At 39.8% G+C, this 20,316-nt stretch overlaps 1 protein-coding gene across 2 annotated transcripts in view; it reads left to right on the forward strand.

The window, feature by feature from the left end:
* The window catches only part of LOC127421729 (E3 ubiquitin-protein ligase CBL-like), a 54,320-nt gene extending 34,239 nt beyond the window's left edge, over positions 1-20,081 (forward strand). The window contains exons 3-16 of one of the 2 annotated variants that reach the window (XM_051664796.1): positions 1,111-1,257; positions 1,839-1,995; positions 6,861-6,982; positions 7,777-7,914; positions 8,583-8,670; positions 8,755-8,886; positions 9,812-10,036; positions 10,441-10,572; positions 10,928-11,299; positions 12,706-12,797; positions 12,911-13,060; positions 13,387-13,493; positions 13,586-13,786; positions 16,061-20,081. In XM_051664796.1, the coding sequence (XP_051520756.1) occupies positions 1,111-1,257; positions 1,839-1,995; positions 6,861-6,982; positions 7,777-7,914; positions 8,583-8,670; positions 8,755-8,886; positions 9,812-10,036; positions 10,441-10,572; positions 10,928-11,299; positions 12,706-12,797; positions 12,911-13,060; positions 13,387-13,493; positions 13,586-13,786; positions 16,061-16,332 (2,335 nt within the window). In that variant the 3' untranslated portion in view covers positions 16,333-20,081. The remainder of the gene's footprint in view (positions 1-1,110; positions 1,258-1,838; positions 1,996-6,860; positions 6,983-7,776; positions 7,915-8,582; positions 8,671-8,754; positions 8,887-9,811; positions 10,037-10,440; positions 10,573-10,927; positions 11,300-12,705; positions 12,798-12,910; positions 13,061-13,386; positions 13,494-13,585; positions 13,787-16,060) is intronic. The other variant, XM_051664797.1, reaches the window with a different exon arrangement.
* Positions 20,082-20,316: the final 235 nt, after the last annotated feature.

A 20,316-nucleotide genomic window follows, 5' to 3' on the forward strand; every position in this document is an offset into this window, starting at 1 on the left:
TTACAGTTGTAATGTCACTCCATGAAAGCTATGAATTCATAAACATACTTTTGTTGGAGAATGTTGGCATATGGTGATTTGTTTAAATTTCAACAAATTTTACTTGCTTCCTATCACAAGACTATCACAAGTTGTTCTCACAATTTTGACAAAACCTCATTTATGTTAGCCAGCTAAATAACTTTACCTTGACATTGACATTTAAAGGGATAAAATGAAAATTCTCTCATCATTTACTCACCCTCATGCCATCTAAAAGGTGAATGACTTTCTTTCTTCTGCAGAACACAAACAAATGTTTGTTTTTTATTTATTTTTTTTTTTTATCTCAGCTCTGTTGGTCCATACAATGCAAGTGAATGGTGACCAGACATTTCAAGCTCCAAAAAGTAGATAAAGTCAGCATAAAAGTAATCCATATGACTCCAGTGGTTAAATCCATGTCTTCTGAAGCGATCCAATTGGTTTTGGGTGAGAACAAACCAAAATAAAACTCCTTTTTTACTGTATATCTTGCCATTGCAGTCTCTAGATGTGATCATAATTTCAATCTTGATTACACTTTGTAGTTGATTACACTACCTAGCGCATCCACGGAGCGCTTGGTAGCGCTATCGGAAGTGTTATCGAGCTTGAATTCATGATCACCAAGGAGACTGCTGTCAAGATGTACAGTGAAAAAGGAGTTATATTTTGGTCTGTTCTCAGAAGGCCATTGGAACCTGATGGATTCTTTTTATGCTGACTTTTATCTCCTTTTTAGAGCTTCATAGGTCTGATCACCATTTACTTACATGGTATGGACCTATAGAGCAGAGATATTCTTCTAAAAATCGAACCCTTTAAAACAACAGAATTCGTGTCAACAATCCTCAGTACTAACAGAAAACTAACTGTGTATGTTTGCAAGCTGTAGTGACAACACAGCACTGGCCCGATAGGGGAACTGACAGTTCCTTCAACTGGTTCAAAACATTCACACTTTATTCTTTACCTCTGGTTAATGTTTTTTGTTTGTTTGTTTCATGTTTGATGGAATAACCTGACTTCTGCTTAATCAATATGAAATCTCTGTGTGAAAGTAAAACTCTTCTGTTTCCTCTCTTTCAGACGGAACCTGACAAAATTGTCACTGATATTCAGTCACATGCTAGCTGAGCTCAAAGCCATCTTTCCCAATGGCCTGTTTCAAGGGGATAATTTCAGAATCACCAAAGCAGATGCTGCAGAGTTCTGGAGAAGATCGTTCGGCGACAAGTGAGACATTTAATATGCTCTTTGTTCTTGTAACAGATTAACACATCATGTTCTCATAGAAAAAGCTCAAGCTCATCTCACAAAATGAGATGGACTTTGGCAAGCCTAAGTCAAAAAATAGAGTTTGTATGTACATCAGCTATGAGGTCATCTATATTCTAATGTACTCCTAAACATTGACAAAACTTTTAGCAGAGATACACATTTGAAATTGACAGTCTTTCTACCAGGAAACCAGATGAAAATGTTTGATGACATCCTGCACTCACTTATTTTGTCTAATAAAATGCTCTCAAAAATGAGAATGTTCCTTCCCCTAATACCACCTACTTGTGACTGAATCACAAGTTGCAAGTTATTTTCAATTCCATGATGTAAACGGAAAGCTATTGGGTATTTTAATTTTTTTTAAACTTTCTGTTTCAATACGTAGTATGTCGGCACAGGAAAGAAAACTGCGCTCGTCAAGCGATTTCATGGGGACTTGGTTAGGACTTTGGTTCAAAAGCAGAAAGCAAAAATGTGAGATTATCTTTTTATTCTGATAACATAACATGAACTAATTTTTGCCTTAATTTCAGGACCATTGTGCCTTGGAAGGTGTTTCGGCAAGCCCTCCACGAATTCCACCCCATCAGCTCGGGCCTGGAGGCCATGGCTCTTAAATCCACCATAGACCTCACCTGCAATGACTACATCTCTGTCTTTGAGTTCGACATCTTCACCAGGCTTTTCCAGGTGTGGTGTCCAATCCCTGTCCCCACTTCCTCAAAGCACAGACTAGCTCTAATGACTATTGTGTTGGACGTGTGCTGTGGGTATGGAGGCGCTGTTTGTGTGTGTGCTGATGATTCAGTTCTCAAGGCTGTAATCCAGCTTGAATGGAGGCCTCTTATCGCCTTTTGTAGCTCAAACAGGCTTGTCTGCACTCCTGTGAGCATACAGTTTCCTGAGGGTAGGGGACGAGTGAAGATTTATATGTGCTTGAGCTTTAGAAGAGAGTTGTGTTTGACCTATTTTAATGGTAACTGCTTCTTACCTCAATAGGATTTTTGTTCTAATTATATTCCCCTTGAGAGCAAAGATACAGAGCATAAGTGTTTTTCTTTTCTTCTACTTCATTTGTATGTACATAGAAGTGTGTGTACAGACACTTTTGAAATCCCCACCACATAATTAGCTGTGCGTGCTAAGCTATTGCTATTGCTCTGAGTTAGGGATTTGATCAAACCCCTAATCATAATTATTAAACTTCGTTATGTAACTCATACGACACCGTTAATACGACAGACATACATTTTACCTCAAAGTTTACTGCTTGTTGAGGAGAATTGTTTTCACTTTTTCTAAGTGATCAGACTTACAGTTTTGCTGCGACTTTGGCGAAAAAATATTATTGACTTTGAAGGAGGGAACCAAGCCATGTGAAGCGACCCCAGAATATCATAGAGACATTGGGGTGTCTGCCACTTTTTCAGCCGTCTTGGTTTCAGAAGTATTTTTCCAATACATTTTTTCCATAGGGATTTCTTAAAATTCTTCATAAAGGAGTTCAATGACATGAAAAAACAAACAAACAAAAAAACAAGCTCCGAGGTAAATCATATGATTACAAACTGAAAACAGTACCAGGTACCAAACTGTTTATGTGATGTTTTTAATGGATTGACCTACTGTAAAATCCCATGAAGCATTGCAAATTATGTAATCGAATTAAAAACTATGGAAATATAGAAAACTATTAATTTAAGTTGCTGATTATAAGTATGGAATCTATATATTTTAAGTTTATTGTAAAATATTCAGATTTATAGAAATATAGAAGTAGTTTAGCGCAGGGAGCTACATGGAGAAAATTATCCCATTGAAATCATATTGCGTAAATGAGCAATTCTTTAGTTTCTCTCTGCTGTTTTCTCATGACAGAAAAAGCACAAAGCGCAGCCGTGTCAATTTCAAACAATAGCTAAGACTTACTATCGCAACAAAAGTCTTCCCCACTGTAACTCCGTCGGGATGTGGGTCACGACTTGTAAAATTGGGACTGTCCATTTTTTTTATCAGGACATTTGGTCACCCTAGTGGGCGGTCGCTTCACAACTCTGTTGGTGCGTTTTGTTTGCAGCGATTCTCTGATTGGTGGATCATTTCCCCTTAGGATCATGGGTAGTGTTGATCTTTACCAGGAATTACATTATTAAATTATTATTTTTTTTTATGATTTTGAAATAATGCAGACTGTTTCGCTCTAAGAAACCACCTAGTAACTACCTAGAACATCCCACCAACAGTGAAATAATGCACTAAGAACTACTCTGAACACCGCGTAGCGATGCCTTGGCAACCACCCCCAACACCCTAGCATCGATGCAGCTCACATTTTCTTCAGAAAATTAACAAATCTAGTTATCAACTTGAACGTGCAGGCCAGAACTTTTTGCTTAAAAGTTTCCCCACATGTATGTTGATTTTCCATGATGAAGTTGAGTGAGTGTTGTTATTGTAAGATGAATATAGCAGCTGGTGAGTGTAACATCTTTTTCTAATGGGAGCTTGGCAGTGCTGTGCTGTCTATGTAATGAGCTCATTCTTCTGAGTGCTCTTGTACAGACATCACAGAGGTCCACTGCTTTGTCTTCTCTCTCTCTCCTCAACAAGCCATAATCACATCTGTCCTTTAATTAGCCTCCCTTTCCCTCTCTTACATCACATCAGAGCTAATTTGGGAAAGAGAGGTCAAGGTGATTTTTATGGCTGATCTAGCCATAATCAACTGTGGGCTTTTTGATAAACACAAGTAATAATTAAGCTAGAATTGACAGTATGCCGTGATTTAAAGCGATAGCTCACCCAAAAAAGAAAATTCGTCAACATTTACTCACCCTCATGTTATTCAAAACCCATATGACTTTCGTTGTACCATGAAAAACAAACAGGCATCTTTTTTACATACAATTACAGTGAAGGGTGAGACTTAACATTCTGCCTAACATCTCCTTTTGTGTTCCACAGAAAAAACAAAGTCATAGGGTGACTATATGATGACAGCGTTTTAAATTTTGCGTGAACTGTCCCTTTAAGCCAGAACAAATGGTCAGTTAGAGTGCCTAAACTGTCGTGGCGCAGCTGGCCGCATGCCCATCAGCATGCAGTGTTGCTCTGTTGCAGTACACAGCACTTGTGTTGCACTATACCTCTGCTTCATTCAGCCACCCAGCAGCCAGAAATCGACAGGCTGTTTACAGAGAGTCCGCAAAGCTCTTTGAAGCTCCACACAGCAAGGTCACGCTTCTCATAAGCATCTGAATGGACTCGCCACACTAGAGAGCCAGTCATGCCGTTTTTATTCCATCAGCGTGTCTTTTGATTGCACAGCCCTTTGACTCCGAGCAGACCTTTGTGAGACTGTGCTTAATGGTTTCCATAGTATGAAGATTGCATGAAAACTGGTTTTGTTTTATGTGTTTGCTCAGTGTACATAGGCATGATTATGGGTCATTGTGGTAATTATTGAAGATCTTTATTAATGATAAGTAATATGAGAGGGGAAAGGTTGTCAGTGCCCATGTGGCTGGTTTGCTTTGCAACTATTTGTTTGACGCAAGTCTCTGGGGACTTTTCAGCTGATGCACAGCGAAGCAGAATGTATTTTTTAAATGTGTGAATGCAAACCGAGGTCGCTCTAAGGTGTTACAGATCTTAGAAACCTAAAGCAGTGATGCAGAAATGCTCTTTTCTGTGCAATTGGAACTTGCTAAATGTAAGTCAGTAGCTGTTAAAAGGCCCTTAAAGGGATAGGTCTGTCATCATTTACTTGCCCACATGTCAAACCTGTATGGACACAAAAGGTGAATTCATGAAGAATATCCTCTTTTCCATATAATAAAAGTGAATTATGACTTCAGACTCCAAAATGACAAAAAGCACCATAAAAAGTAGGATAAAAATTGTCCATATGACATGAAATGTGCTATTCCATATCTTCTGAAATCATACAATAGATTTGTGTTAGGAACAGACCAAAAAAGTCTTTATTCACTGATAATCTTCTCCTCTATTGGGCTTTTTTTAACCAGTGTGGCTGAATCATTGAAAACCTAATCAGTTTGAATCATAAATGAATCGTTCAGCCAGGTTTTGTGAACTGGATCAAATGATACATTGAAAAGCTCCAACTGAAAAGAACAATTCATTCACGGATTGGACATCACTACTTCTTAGTTAAACTCTAATGAATGCACCAAGGAGAGCAAGGTTTGATGTCAAGATTTTCAGATAACTTATATGGAAAAGAGTGGCCAGGATAATCTTAAAAAATTCTCCTTTAGTGTTCCATGGTATAAAGCAAGTCAAATGTTTTTGGTGCAACATGAGGGTGAGTAAATAAAGATTGAATTTTCAATTTTGGCTGAACTGTCCTTTTAAATTGGAAAAAGGGACATGAATCCCATTTATATGGGCCGGGAAGCAAGTTTTCACTCTGACATCTTTTGGCAGATAGCTTTTCGGGCATAAGGTGCAGACAGGCTATCGATCAGTGTCTGTTAAAGCACTCATAGTCAAACAATAAAAAAAAAAAAAAGAAAAAAGGGGAACAAGCCAAATTCTCAGAAATGTTTGCACGCTCATCAGTCAATGAGGAAGTGCCAAAAAGTGTCTTGCCTTAGGACGGCGCCATGAACACATGGGTGGGTTTTTGTGCAATAGAAGTCCCTGTCTTCTCATTATGTGTAGCCTCTAGGCTAGTCAATGCTTTAAATGTGGTTCTGAGTAATACTACTGTCTCACCAAACTCTAAAATAATTGTCAACTGCACAGTTGATGGAATATTTATTGGCCCATTGTCTCTGTTGATAAACTGTAACTTTGATTGCAACACACTTGTGGTTTTGGATGAGGCTTCAGGAAAGGAAATAAGGTTGTCATGTCTGATATTTAGCAGTCTATGTCACTACACTTGTTTATCTCAGTTGTGAAGTGTGGCTTCTCATCAGCATGTTAACAGTTATTAAAAAGTTTTTTGGCTTCGCTATATGCAACATATAATTTAAATGAATGTAAACTGACTTCAGGAGACTCTGTGCTGTCAGTAAAGGGTTAAACCTAAATTTCTTTCAGAGGCTTTATATGGAGATAGGATGAAAATAAGGTGCATTTCAAACTGTTCTGAGACCAGTGCAGACAGACAGCACACTGGAGGTTAAGTCATTCCCTTTCCTGTAGCTTGGTATTATATAAAATTTCACAACTTATTCCCGCTGCCCACATATGTTGCCCTTCATTTTTAGGAAAACTATTTGCTCTTCTAGTTACAAATCAAAAAAAGGGAAATGGAAAATGCACACAGCAGTCACGCACTGGTCTCAGGAGGATACAATTAGAATTTAATTTAATTTAATTATTACATATGCATATGAGTTAATTTGGCAAGCTGGTGTCACTGATTGGTGGCACCATGTTCTCATCTCTTAAAATGGGTGTTAGAGGTCAGCTCATAAGGGACTATGAGTATCGTAGCTGTCAGATATAATCTGTTTTGTAATACAGATCTTGTCTTGCCAATGCAGATTCTGTTTAAAAGAAAAATCTCTTTTGTCATGTAGCCATGGTCATCACTGCTGAGAAACTGGAACAGCCTGGCGGTGACTCATCCGGGATACATGGCCTTTCTCACCTATGATGAAGTCAAAGCTCGTCTGCAAAAATTCATCCACAAGCCCGGCAGGTAATACATGTCAGTCATTATGTACTCACCCTCATGTTGTTCCAAATGCTCCTAAAAAAATCTCCATAAAAGAATCATAAATGTGGTCCTAATGAGTGGATGTCAAACCTGATGTGATGCGCCTAACTGCACCATATTGAATTTGACAGCAATCGCATTTTAGTGAATAATGACTTTTGATAAAGCTATCAAATGGCTTCAGAAGACTTGGAATAAATAGCATAAGTTGTATGAACTTCTTCTATGATACTTCACTGTGCTTTTTTGTCATTTTGGAGCTTGACAGCCTCAGTCCCCTTTTACCTTCATTAAATGAATATAATGAATATTCTTCACAGGTCTGGAAAGACATATGCATGAGTAAATGATGACAGAAAGTTCATTTTGGGTGAACTGTCCCTTTGATCATAGTGCTCGAGGATCTTTACAACTTAAAATTTTTAAGACCAACTGTATGATCACAAGCTTTCTACTTCCATTCAAACATCAGCCGTGTCACACCAGCATTATCTGAGACTCTTATGCAAACAGTGACAGGAGGTACATGGGACAATTCACCGCTAGTCGCTTAAGCCCACCCTCCCAGTGGCCCGCGCGACAGCCTGGTACCTCCCATCAATAGATGTATTGTAAAAGCACCATGATGTCACAAGCACTCTCGTTGCAAAGAACAGCAATCATATGACTACCCCCAATGAACTGAGACACATTTCTCAATGGTGACTTGACTGTTAGATTTTCACATTTAAAGGTCATAAGTGTGTTTTGTAATGAAGCTTTGCTCTTGGGTACAGCTATATATTCAGACTGAGCTGTACGCGGCTCGGCCAGTGGGCTATCGGTTACGTCACAGCTGATGGGAACATCTTGCAGACCATTCCTCACAACAAACCCCTCTTCCAGGCCCTCATCGATGGCTTCAGGGAAGGATTGTAAGTCAAAACAGTGGCTCAGTCTAAAAGCACCCACAGAACATCAATTTAAACATTTGATTTGTGTATAATGTCACTAACAAATCAGTCACAGTTTCCATAGGTAAAAGGAATGTGCTAAGGATTAGTGATTTTTTTTAAATTATTATTATTATTGTTTGGCCTTTGTGTAATTCTCAAATGGCTTTTTATATCAGGTTCAGTTTAAAAAATAAAGAATGAGTAGTTGACAAAATGTCTTTGAACTTTTTTTGTTAGCTTAATTTATAGGAATGTATAAAGGAAAATTTGTATTTTTTGTGTTGTGACTGTTCACCATTTCTTTACACTTTTTTCCCATTTTTAATAATCTTTTTTTGTCTTCACAAGCTCATTTAAATGGTCTTGCAGTGTGGCAAATTAATTTTTAAAAGGACAAATATTCCATGAAGTCTCAATTAATTAGTATGTGGTCATGTGGAATAATTACAAAAGCAAAATGCTTAAAGCATGGCACACTGCAGCACGTCTGCTTTTCCAAAGTATGTAATGTCTACAACACCCACCCCTCCCCCAACCCCCAAAAAAACAGATAAAACTCCTTTTTAAGACTGTTTAGTCAAGAATGACATCAATTTACCCTACTCAGACCTTTAAAGTGTCTCACAGACTGCTTTCTCCCTTTTTAGCTACCTTTTCCCTGATGGCCGCACCCAGAACCCAGACCTCACAGGGCTGTGTGAGCCCTCCCCTCAAGACCATATCAAAGTCACTCAGGTCTGTTTTTCCCTGCCAGCCATGTACATCCACCTTGTGCTTTGGATAAAGTGTGCTCTCTGTAACATGCTTTATCTCCTACAGGAGCAATATGAGCTGTACTGTGAGATGGGCTCCACCTTCCAGCTGTGCAAGATCTGTGCAGAGAACGACAAGGATGTGAAGATTGAGCCGTGCGGCCACCTCATGTGCACTTCCTGCCTTACAGCCTGGCAGGTAAATGAGAAGAGCCTTTAGATGGCAACTATCCATCTGTTTAGATTATCTAAGTGGATATGAAGTGTTAAAGACTCTGAATTTGCGGGGGCCTGGGTAGCTCAGTGGTAAAAGACGCTGGCTACCACCCCTGGAGTTTGCTAGTTCGAATCCCAGGGCGTGCTGAGTGACTCCGGCCAGGTCTCATAAGCAACCAAATTGGCCCAGTTGCTAGGGAGGGTAGAGTCACATGGGGTAACATCCTCGTGGTCGCTATAATGTGGTTAGTTCTCGGTGGGGCGTGTGGTGAGTTGAGCGTGGATGGCGTGAAGCCTCCACACGTGCTATGTATCCGTGGCAAAGCGCTCAACATGCCACGTGATAAGATGCAAGGGTTGGCGGTCTCGGACGCGGAGGCAGCTGAGATTCGTCCTCCGCCACCCAGATTGAGGTGAATCACTACGCAACCACGAGGACTTAAAAGCGCATTGGGAAATGGGCATTTCAAATTGGGTGAAAACGGGTAAAAATCCCAACCCCCCCCCTCCCAAAAAAGACTCTGAATTTGCTTGACGAGCGTAGTTTTCTTCCTGTGTTCTGTTGAAACAGGAAGTGTGGGTGTGACGTTGAAAGCCTTTTCCCCTTTTTTAAATGACTAATAGGCTTTGCTTATGTCACAGGTTACATTTGCTACTTGCTGGTGTTAGGGGGAGGGGCATTCTCATTCTAGAGAGCATTTTATTGTACAGAAATCTGTGCATTTCAGGCTGTCATCAATATTTTTGGTGTTTTCCCAGAAGAGAAAGATTGTACATTTTAAATGCATATATCAGTGAATTTTGTCAATGGTTAGGAGTACTCTAGCATATAGATGACCTCAAAGCTAACGCACATGGACTAAAAGCCACAAAACTCACTTTCTAAATCTTTTCTGTCTCCGTTTTAGGAGTCGGAAGGCCAGGGCTGCCCCTTCTGTCGCTGTGAAATTAAGGGCACCGAGCCCATCGTCGTTGACCCCTTCGACCCCAAGGACCCCAACAGTGGAGGGTCCTACGGAGGCTGCCGAGGCACATTTGGAGCGGAGGGTGCGCCATCGCCCAGCTACGACGATGACGACGATGATCGATTGGAAGACTCTGCTTTCATGATTAGCAAGCTGGTCGGTTCTAAAGTGAGAATAACTTTTTGTTTTCCATTCAGCTCTTTTCGTTACCAGGTTAAAAAGGTTTACAACTTCCGAGAGAACATACCCAAAAGCGTCAAACTGTTTTTTTGAACAGCATTGATTTAGCTGTCCCCTGCCTCTATAAATGTTTTTTTTCTTAATGTTTTAAAGCTTCTTTTAAAAAAAAAAAAAAAAAAAAAAAATTATTATACTTGTATTTTTTTAAGTATAATATAGTAATGTGTTGAATTACCACAAATTCCAACCCAGTGAAACCAAAATATTTACTAATTCATATAGCTTTTAGCTTAGAAATTTCAGTATTCCCCTGATCAACAGTAGATGCACTGAAATGTGGTGAGTATCTAGCATCAGCACAGGTATTTACTAAATGCTTGGGTTTTTTTCAGGTGGAGAGGCCACCCTCACCGATGTCAGTCTCCCCTCAGTCGATCGTTCCCCCAGTACCACCCCGCTTGGATCTGCTTCCTCTTAGACCCACCAACCCTCCCGGAGCCTCAAGTCCAGGGGCCACATCCAAGGTAAATGCACACATTTTTTGCCCACAGTACCTCAGAGCTCTTAGTTAAAAAATGAAAATTCTTTAATCATTTACTGGCTCTCATGTCATTCCAAATACACATGGAATACAAAAGGAGATGTTAGGCTGAATGTTAGGAACTTTTATTGTATGGAAGGCTTTCAGTTCCTAACATTCAGCGTAACATCATATTTTGTGTTCCACGCAAGAAAGTCATATGGGTTTGGAACGATATATGGGTGAGTAAATGATAGCAGTATTTGTATTTTTGGATGGACCGCTCCTTTTGAGAAGGGTTTTGAACTGTTGGATGTAACTGCGGTGATTTGATTTGCGTTTCACAATCCCATCCCCAGGCCCCCTCACATCACAAGGACAAGCCATTACCCTTGCCCCCAACTTTAAGAGACCTGCCCCCTCCTCCTCCCCCAGACCGGCCACATCCAACCGGGTCGGACAGTCGGCTTCCAAGACGCCCTCTGCCCAGTACACCCGGAGACCCTTCTCGGGACAAATTGCCACCTGCCCCTCCCAACCGCAACATGTCAGACTGGAACTCGCGGCCGGTACCCAAAGCCCCATCCCAGCCACCAGCAACCATAGATCCCCACGGAACCCGAGAACTCTCCAACCGACACTCCCTGCCCCTGCAGCTACCCTCTGCACTTGATGGCAGAGCTGAAGGCACAAGAAACAATGGTGGTCCCCCAAGCCTTGACCACCAACTGGTGAGATCAGATTTGATAAACAACTAGATGTAGCACAACAAAATAGAATGCACTCTTAATGCATGCTTTTAAAAGTTAGACTATTTGCAAGGTCTGTTGATTTAATGCGTTCATTTATTGTGATTTAATTAAAAAAATTTACACAATTAATCATGTCCTCAACCCGTACATAATTTCGTAATAAGGAAAGTTCCTACCATTGGAGCAATTCAAGCCTTGATGCAAATTTGTCGCAGTAGGGGGCAGTCAACGCTCCAGCTGTACAGACAACGCACTACATCAAACCAGTGACAGCAACAGGCAGCACTAGTGCTGTCACGATTATGAAATTTAGCTGACAATTAATTGTCAAACAAATAATTGCGATTATGATAATATGTTTTAGGGCTTAACGATTAATTGTCATATAAATTGTCATATTTCTTAAGGTGCATGTGTGCTTCATATACCTTAAGATGTCATTTTTACATATTTAACTTAAAATACATAAATCAAATTATAAAATGGGTATATATGATTTCCTTTAAGACTTTAAAAACTTGAATGACATGAACAATTAAATTTTAAATTTAAAAATAATTCTAAACACTTAAAATATGTCTCTTTTTGGTCAACTTTAGTTTTGGTCAATTTTACATTTACACAGATTTTGGAACTCAAAAGAAATTCTATTTTAATTTATTTATCATTTAAAGTAAAGCCGGATCGATTTGCGATCAACATCAAAGTTTATATTTGTTCATTTATATTTTTCCGGGAGTTTGGTGCGAGCCTCTACTGACGGCACATGCATCACAGCTCTTGAGAAGCACTTCACGTGCTCTTCTGGACAGAAGCTGCTCTGGTTGACATCAAAGTTGCGGCTCAGTGAAGCTCGGAGTTCAACTAAATGACACACAAACATTCATGGCATTTTATGCATTCGCTTAAAATTCTTTTATTTGGGCATTGAAATGTGATGCGAATTTAAAGTGCACAATAATCACGGTTATCTCAGATAACTGTGGTTAGGTCAAATAACTGCAATCAGACAATTATTTAATAATTGCGACAGGCTTAGGCAGCACAGCCTTCCACAGATGGTGCGATTTTGCGCTAGACAACTAGACCGAGCACAACAGAATGAAGGGCTCTCGAAACACGTTTTTTAAAGTTTCAAACTATGTTTAACTTGACACAGCATCCTAATAGCACAGCGCTAATTACTAGAGATGCAGAAAAGTAGTGAGATAGTACGCAACCAAAGTGATATGCTCCAAAAGTGTCCGTCAGACGCACAAATACATAGGCCAACAATTAAATAGTGCAGATGGAATTAGTCCAACATTAGGGTTGTTCTAGAACTAATGCCTTATTTGGATTTTTTATCTAACCTGCATGTGCTTTGATCCATTTTATACCTGTAGAGTTTTGAATCATCCATTGCTGGGTCGGAGTATGACAGCCCAAAATTGAAGCCGTCTGCCTCAGCTAATGCCATCTATTCCCTGGCCATCAGGTAGGAGCCACAGAGTCAACATAAAAACACCCCCTCACTTCCTGCTCCATAAAGCTGTTAGTAAAGTCAGAAGTCACATATGTGTGTGCTGATTCTTCCTCTTGTGCTGACAGGCCTCTCCTAGCAGTGAAGCCGCAGACGGGGGAGGACGCCTGTGAGAACGATGAGGAGTCAGAGTACATGATTCCATCCTCTCTGCCAGCCCTGCCTTCCGCTGCAGGGGAGGCAGTGCCCAGACCTCCTCCACCTTCTCTTAGTCCCAGGTATGTATACTACACCCCAACTTATTTACAAGCAAAAAGCCTACTTGATTGGAGAAAATTATAGCCGGCTATTTTTCCGCTGGAAGATGCTAATGCACGCTCCGTCTCGCACATGCTGGCCGGAAATAATGTAAAGGAATCTTACACCTGAAAATCGCTGCAAATATCAGCTAGTGTGGTGCCGACTTAATCTGTTATCTTGACTCTGGGCAAACATGCACAAATGCTTCAAAACACTGTCACTGGTGTACTGACACTCACTATTCTCCTCAGTGTGTGAGAACCCAGCTCAGTTGTCTCTCTATCTGTTTCACTTTGTGCTCTAGGAGCATGCTCAATGAAATGGAGTCAGAAAGCCCACAGATGTATGAAGCCATGTACAACATCCAAGCCCAGGCCCTCACTGCCTCTGGATCACAGGCCAGGGACTCAGGTACTGATGTGATGTACTCTTAAGATGCAAAATTACAGTCTGCCAGTGTATTTTGAATTGTTGTGTAATACTATATTGGTGTCCTTGTTCAGATTACTCTGAATTGCCTCCTTTGACCTGCTCGAATGGGCAGAGGGATCCGGTTGGTGCAGTTGGTAAGGAGGAGGAGGAGGAGAACTGCTATGACTACCCCAAACCTCTAGCTTTTGCCCAAGCCCGGCGCACACTCTCTGACGTTAACCCCACTGCCTTCAGCCACCGCTTCATAGACAACGAGCTTGGAGCAACAGCAAGTAAGTCACACCAAACTGACACTCTCTACAACACTCTTTCAGGTGCTTCAACATTGACCACATAATCTGCATATACACTACCAGTCAAACACTTGGACACACTTGTCTGAATTGATCATGATCAAACCTTTGGATCTGAAGGCTTCTACTTCAGTGCTTGAAATTAGTTTTGTAGACATATAAATTGGGCCTACTTGTGAATTTCTTTACAAAAGTAATATTTCAATTAAAATTAAAAATGTTAAATAGTAGTTTTGCACCGTATGGTGAAGGAAATGTAGCCAACAAGCTCTCAGCATACATGGGAACTCCTTTACTACCGGTGGATTCCTCATAAAGTTGTTTGAGATGTTGCCCAGAGTGTGCAAAGCTGTAAACTAGGAAAAGTTTAGCTACTTTGAAGAAGCTAAAATATAGATAGCTTTAATTTGTTTAACCTTTTTGGGTCACTACATACTTCTATTTGCTATTTCATAGTTTAGATGACTTTACTATTAGGCATGGGTAAACATATTGATTTTTCGATGCATCGTGATCTTCATTTGAATGATTTCGATTTTGATTCTTAAATCCCAAGATCGATCTTTTACTCTATGCGCAACCCTTTACTACAATGAGAGGAAATCACTCACATTTGCAACCAAATTTCACGCTATGCGACTAAAATGTATATATATTTGGAAACTGGCTGGTAAATGTTTAGATTTCACTCACCAGTGATTGTGTAGTATAGTGGTGGAGTATACAGCAGCGAGATCCTTTCACTGCATGTTGAGAGTAAAAGTTGTACCCTGTAATGTGTGTCAAAAGACGAGATCCATGCCATCCATTTGTCATTGAATAATGTCTCTTTTAATACCCTTTCTGTTTTATACAGTCAGTTGTTGACCAAAAAATAAAATAAACATTTAATTCTGATCATGAATGGCACAGGTAAGATAAAACCATTCAAGTCTCTCTCGTTAACATGCACTCATTTACAGTCACTCTTTACAGAAATGCTGGTTTTCTTAAAGCGACAGTACCGGTTTAGCACGTGTTCAACAAATCAATGTAAATACTTGTAAATAGTATAAATTATGCAATTAAACTATAAACGTAACAAAAATAATATATGAAATATAATATCTTATTTATTGGTTAAATACATTGATTTGTTCATTTTTAAAAAGCCAAAATGTGAACAAAATAATGAAAAACTAATAAAATATAATTAGTAAAATTAATATTTTCATAATGTACCTTGTTAGAAGGTCCCCTGTTTAATTAACAACATTAGCTGGGAGAGAATTTCTTTCATATGTAAGCAAAAGGGAATCGATATTAAATCTAATCGGAATCGAATCAAGAGCTTGTGAATTGGAATCAAATCAAAGCGGGAAATCTGTATCAATACCTAGCACTATTTAAAATTATTCTAAAATCTGAAAAATAGTTATAATAAAGAATGAGTAGGTGTGTCCAATCTTTTAACTGGTATTGTATGTTTAATATCTTTCATTGAGTGTGTTTACATGCAATTAAATCGACTATGCTTCTTAAATCATCCTTACATTTACTATACTTAATAATGTGCAGTAATAACAGCGTGTAATGTAAACACCTTAAAACATTCTCAGTGGTAAAGTTCTTGCATTGTCAGGTGTTAGAATGAGCTGATTTTTGAGCATTATCAGCATACTCATAGTAATTTCCTTTTGACTGCTCTGTGTGGAGGTCAACCAATATTGTTTTTTTTAATGGAGAGCAGGGAGGCCGAGATAATGCCGATATATATGATTTAATATAATAGTAAATTACATATACAGAGAGAGAGAAAGCGAGCATGCGCACATGCAAGCACTTTAAACATCATGAGCTCATACGCGTCTGTCGCTGCTCTGATATGCGGGTCCATTTAAATGAGACTGTGTCACACACTGGTCTATTATTGTGGTAAAAGGATGGCACGTAACAACAAAACGAACTGTGGTTGGTCATTTACATGTCTCAGACGGCTCGTCCACATGCAAGCAGGTGATTCTCGCCACCGTCGCGGCATATCAAGCTAATCGGCCAAGCAGGGAAATGTATCTGCCGATAATTTAAAAATACCAAATATTGGCAGATTTAGCATCCTCTGCGACATATCGGCTGACCACTACTCTATCATAGCCTGTATTTATTTTAGATCATAATTTAACCCCATGAGAGTGTCATGGACCCTTTTATTTAAGAACAATTAGAGCTAAATGTATATGCGCATACAACTTTAATTCTAAATTGTGTTTTCAGCAGTCACAGACCCATCTGAAGCCCCTGAGCGGCCTCCGAAGCCTCTTCCCCGTCGCATCAACTCAGAACGGAGGCCTAGTCCTGTTCCCCCTGGAGCAGGTCCCGGGCCCAGCCAGCAGATCTCCAGCGAGATCGAGCACCTCTTGAGCCAGGGCTACTCCCACCAGGACATCCAAAAAGCCCTTTTGATTGCACAGAACAATATCGAGATGGCCAAGAACATCCTGAGGGAGTTTGTGTCCATCCCTTCTACTGCACATATCCTAACATAGTGTACCTTCTCAGAGTACCCGTCACGGCCCAGCCATGCATTCGTCTCAGACTCCAGAAGAGGGGGAAACTACTTCTAGCTCTAGTGACAGAGAGAGCTCCTTTCTCCGTAATACTTCTCGGATTCTCTGTCCTCCTTTGTGTGTGGAAGAACGCCGCTCCGTTGCAAGCGGCCCTTCAGCCTGAAGCATAAGCAGTTTTGGTGTGTCTCAAGGTGTCACATGACCCTCGAGGCTTTCTGTGAAACTTAAGGAAAAAAAAAAGACAAAAACATGTATGTGTTTATATAATGATTTAATGTATAAATCAGAATATTGAGTATAGTTAATATATACACATGTATGTCGGAGAGGGTCAGGGTTAGCTGCAGAGATGTGAAGTATTAGGCCTTGGAGTTTGGATAGCTAAAGGGAGTTTAGTTAAACACAGCGAACTGCAGCTGAGCATTTTCTGGTGTGAAAAAAATTGCCTTTTACTTGTATTGCTTCTGTACATTTGTGTGTGTATGTGTGTGTGTTTGTGTGATTTTCATTGTTTTTGTCTGTCAAGTAGCATGGCATATGTGTCGCCCCCCGCAACGCAGTCACCTGTTTAAGAGAATCTGCCAGATGAGGTGCTATTTTGGGATAATGCTCAGCCCAAAGCAACCTGTTTACCGCTATGACCATGACGTCCAGGGCACTGTGTGTACAGAGCTGTGGGATTTCTGTGCATGGTGGCGGCTGGCATCGGAAATGGGATCTCCGTCAGCTTTGTTACATCTGTGTAGCATTACTGTAACTGTACTGTACCATAAATTTCACTCCCAAAATTGAGCAGATGAAATTTATTATTTAAAGTGATAGTTCACCCAAAATTCTGTCATAATTTACTCTCCCTCATGTCATTTCAAACCCATATGACTTTCTTTCTTGGAACACAAAAGGAGATTTTAGGCAGAATGACAGGCTCAGTCACCATTCAATTTCATTACTGGTTTCTGAGACCCAACACACTGAAATTAGTCAAATGAGTATATGATGACAGAGTTTTCATTTTTTGCTGAACTATCACTTTTAGGACAACCAGTCCTTTCAATTCCCAGTAGGTGGAACATGCTGATGAAGGGTACATGCCTCTTAAGACAAATCTGATTTTAGAAGCAGGGTCCCAGCACCTCACTTTACTCCCCCTGTTTGAAGCAGGATGGCAGGGGACATGTTACCCAATTGCTCTAATCTTCTGAATGTGTCATTAATATGGTGGTCTCTGACAGACTTTTGTGAAGTAGTGTGTTTACTAAAGATAGTGTTCTCTAACAGATTAAGGGTAGCGTGGAGAGAGTATTTGCTTATAAAGGTCCAAGGCATGGCAAAGTTTCTGTCTTCAGTGGGGACTGAAATCACTCATGGGGAGGTCTGACTCGTGTATGAAGCTGTTCATCTTCGAAACCATGTCATTTGATCACCTTAATATATTGTTGTTGTTATTAATGTTATTTTTATTTTTTGATTTGTTGTTATTGAAACAGAATTGCTTTACTGCTGCTATTATTGTTAGTGCTAAACAATTAAGCCTTAAATGTACATTTGTGAATACTGTGTATAACCCATTTTAAAGTGACAGTATCTGTTCTATGTAATTTGGTAATGTAGCATACTTGAAATCAGAAGCATCTTGCGCAGGTGTGAGCCCAGTTTGACTGAGCTGATTTTTTTTTTCTCTGTCTGTTTGTGTGTGCGCAAACATGTGTGGCTGTAAAAGGCCAGACATGGGAAGTCTGTTTTCATCCAGGTACTCTTTACGTTGCGTATTGCTTGAAATACATACGTTTATCGATGTGAACTGAGGTAAACTGTGCATTGGGCTCATCGCAGAAGGTCTTGTATTTATTTTCTTTCCTTGTCCTACAAGGCTTTGTGTTAAAGGGATAGTTTACTCATAAACAAAATTCTGTCATCATTTATTCACCCTCATGTTGATCCAAACCATGACCTTTTTTCTTTTTTTTTTCTCCATGTTAAAAAAAAAAATATTAGGCAGAATGTTAGCCTCAGTCATCATTCACGTTCATTGAATAATTTTTACATAATAGAAAGTCATACGGGTTTGGAACAACATTAGGCTAAGTAAATGATGAAAGAATTTTCCTTTTAGGGTAAACTATCCCTTCAACACCATCACGGATTGGATCAACCTTTCAGCGGCAGCCCTGTTAAAGCCATGATCGCAGTGCCCATAGTCCGCCTGCTGTTAGGAGAAGGGAGAAGTTCCTGTTTTTGGTTCCTCCCAGTCTCCTCTTGTACTCAGGAAAACCGTACATTTAAACAGAATCTACATTAGTGACTCCGTACTTGTGAGTGGAAATGTACCTTTTAGTCGGTGCAAGACTTGCTCAGATTCAGAGTGAAAACAGTGCTAGACTAATTTTACAGCATAATAGATCTGCACCTTCTCATTGATGAGGCGCTTTTACGGAAAGATTTTTAACCATACCGAAACATGCTCAAGTGGAAATGCAAAAGCAAATGTTGCTCACCGTGCTCAGAACCGTTCTGCCCGATGCTGCAAAACTGCTTCATTTTCTCTTGAACAAATCCTCTGAGCCATGGTGTACTAGCGACCCTTGGTTGTTTCACCATTCAAATTGGGGGAACACAAGGAAAATCTAGGTGGACAGTGCTCCCCTTTGCACTCTCCCCCGGCCAGGCTCAGAGCATTACGTAATATTTGTAATTGCACCAACACACCTTAATGCACTAGTAATTTGTTTAAGTAAGTTTATCGAATCCTTGCTATGGTCTGGAATTGCTTCTGGGTTACAGGACTCGTGAACTCATGCTTGACGTTGCTTTTGCCAACATCAGAACTTCCCAGGATAATTTTAGACCCTACTTGCCCCAGCAGTGTTGCACTGGGATTGCAGGTACTTCCACATCTCTGTCTTGTAGGTACATACATAACGTTGGCATCTTGCGTTCAGCCACTTTCCCAGCAGAGGAGCAGTGAGTGAAATGTTTAAGTTGTAGGCTGTTACTGTTGGTTTGTTTTGTTGTTTCTGTTCCAGTCTTGAAGCATATGACTGGTTTAATACTGATTTATTTTTAACTGCACCATATGAAGTTTTTGTATGTTTTTGTTTTATGATATGTTTGAACTTTGTTTTCAGACCATGGTTTTTGAATAATTTCATTTTTTAATTACTATACTACTATTTTGTGATATTAATGCAAGTCTGATGGATGCATGTGTTTGTGTTTTCAAAGTGTACAATGTTTCGCACAGTGTACCGATTTGTGCTATGATGCTGTCACTTTAAAATCAAGCGTGTAAAGTTACTTATACATAGAATACGTGGAAATAGCAATGTTTTATTTCATTTTGCATTCCTGTACATGTCAGAATTTTATTTTTGTTTACTGATGCGAATATTACTGTGAGCAGTGCCATAAATTTAGATATGTCCGTAATTTTCTTCTGCTGCCCAGAAAAAAAAGGCCTTAGTGTAAAGAGTGTATGATATCCGGGCGTAAGTTCCCTCACAACATTTGGAAAAATTTCCATGGTCGCTCTTCTTTGGCTTGGTCAGTAACGTCATAGTGAATATCTGTCCATTACTGGAATGTCTCAAGTCAGACCACAAGAGGGAGCACTCTTCTCAATTTGCCATAACTTACCCGAGTATTTCAGGATCTCTTTCTTTTGTGCTAATTCTCATATCATTTTGGAAGTATGCACAGCGCTATACTGTTAATTAAATGAATAGAACAAACGCATTGTCCTCAGTGCTGTTTTGTGTGTCACTTACTGTCTTCTATACACAGTGAGGGGGAAATAGGTGTTGGTTATACTAGAGATGTGAGCAAGTGCTGTTAGTGTTTAAAACGATGTTGGAAGACGTATTTTTTTCAAATCAAAGTACAGAATTGGTGTATTCCCTCTTGATAACGAGCCTGCATTGAAGATGTTTGAAGTTGCCAGAAGGTCGAGATGAAAACAAATAATGT

This window comes from Myxocyprinus asiaticus, chromosome 31 (genome assembly GCF_019703515.2).
Source record: "Myxocyprinus asiaticus isolate MX2 ecotype Aquarium Trade chromosome 31, UBuf_Myxa_2, whole genome shotgun sequence".
NCBI classification, from domain to species: Eukaryota; Metazoa; Chordata; class Actinopteri; order Cypriniformes; family Catostomidae; genus Myxocyprinus; species Myxocyprinus asiaticus.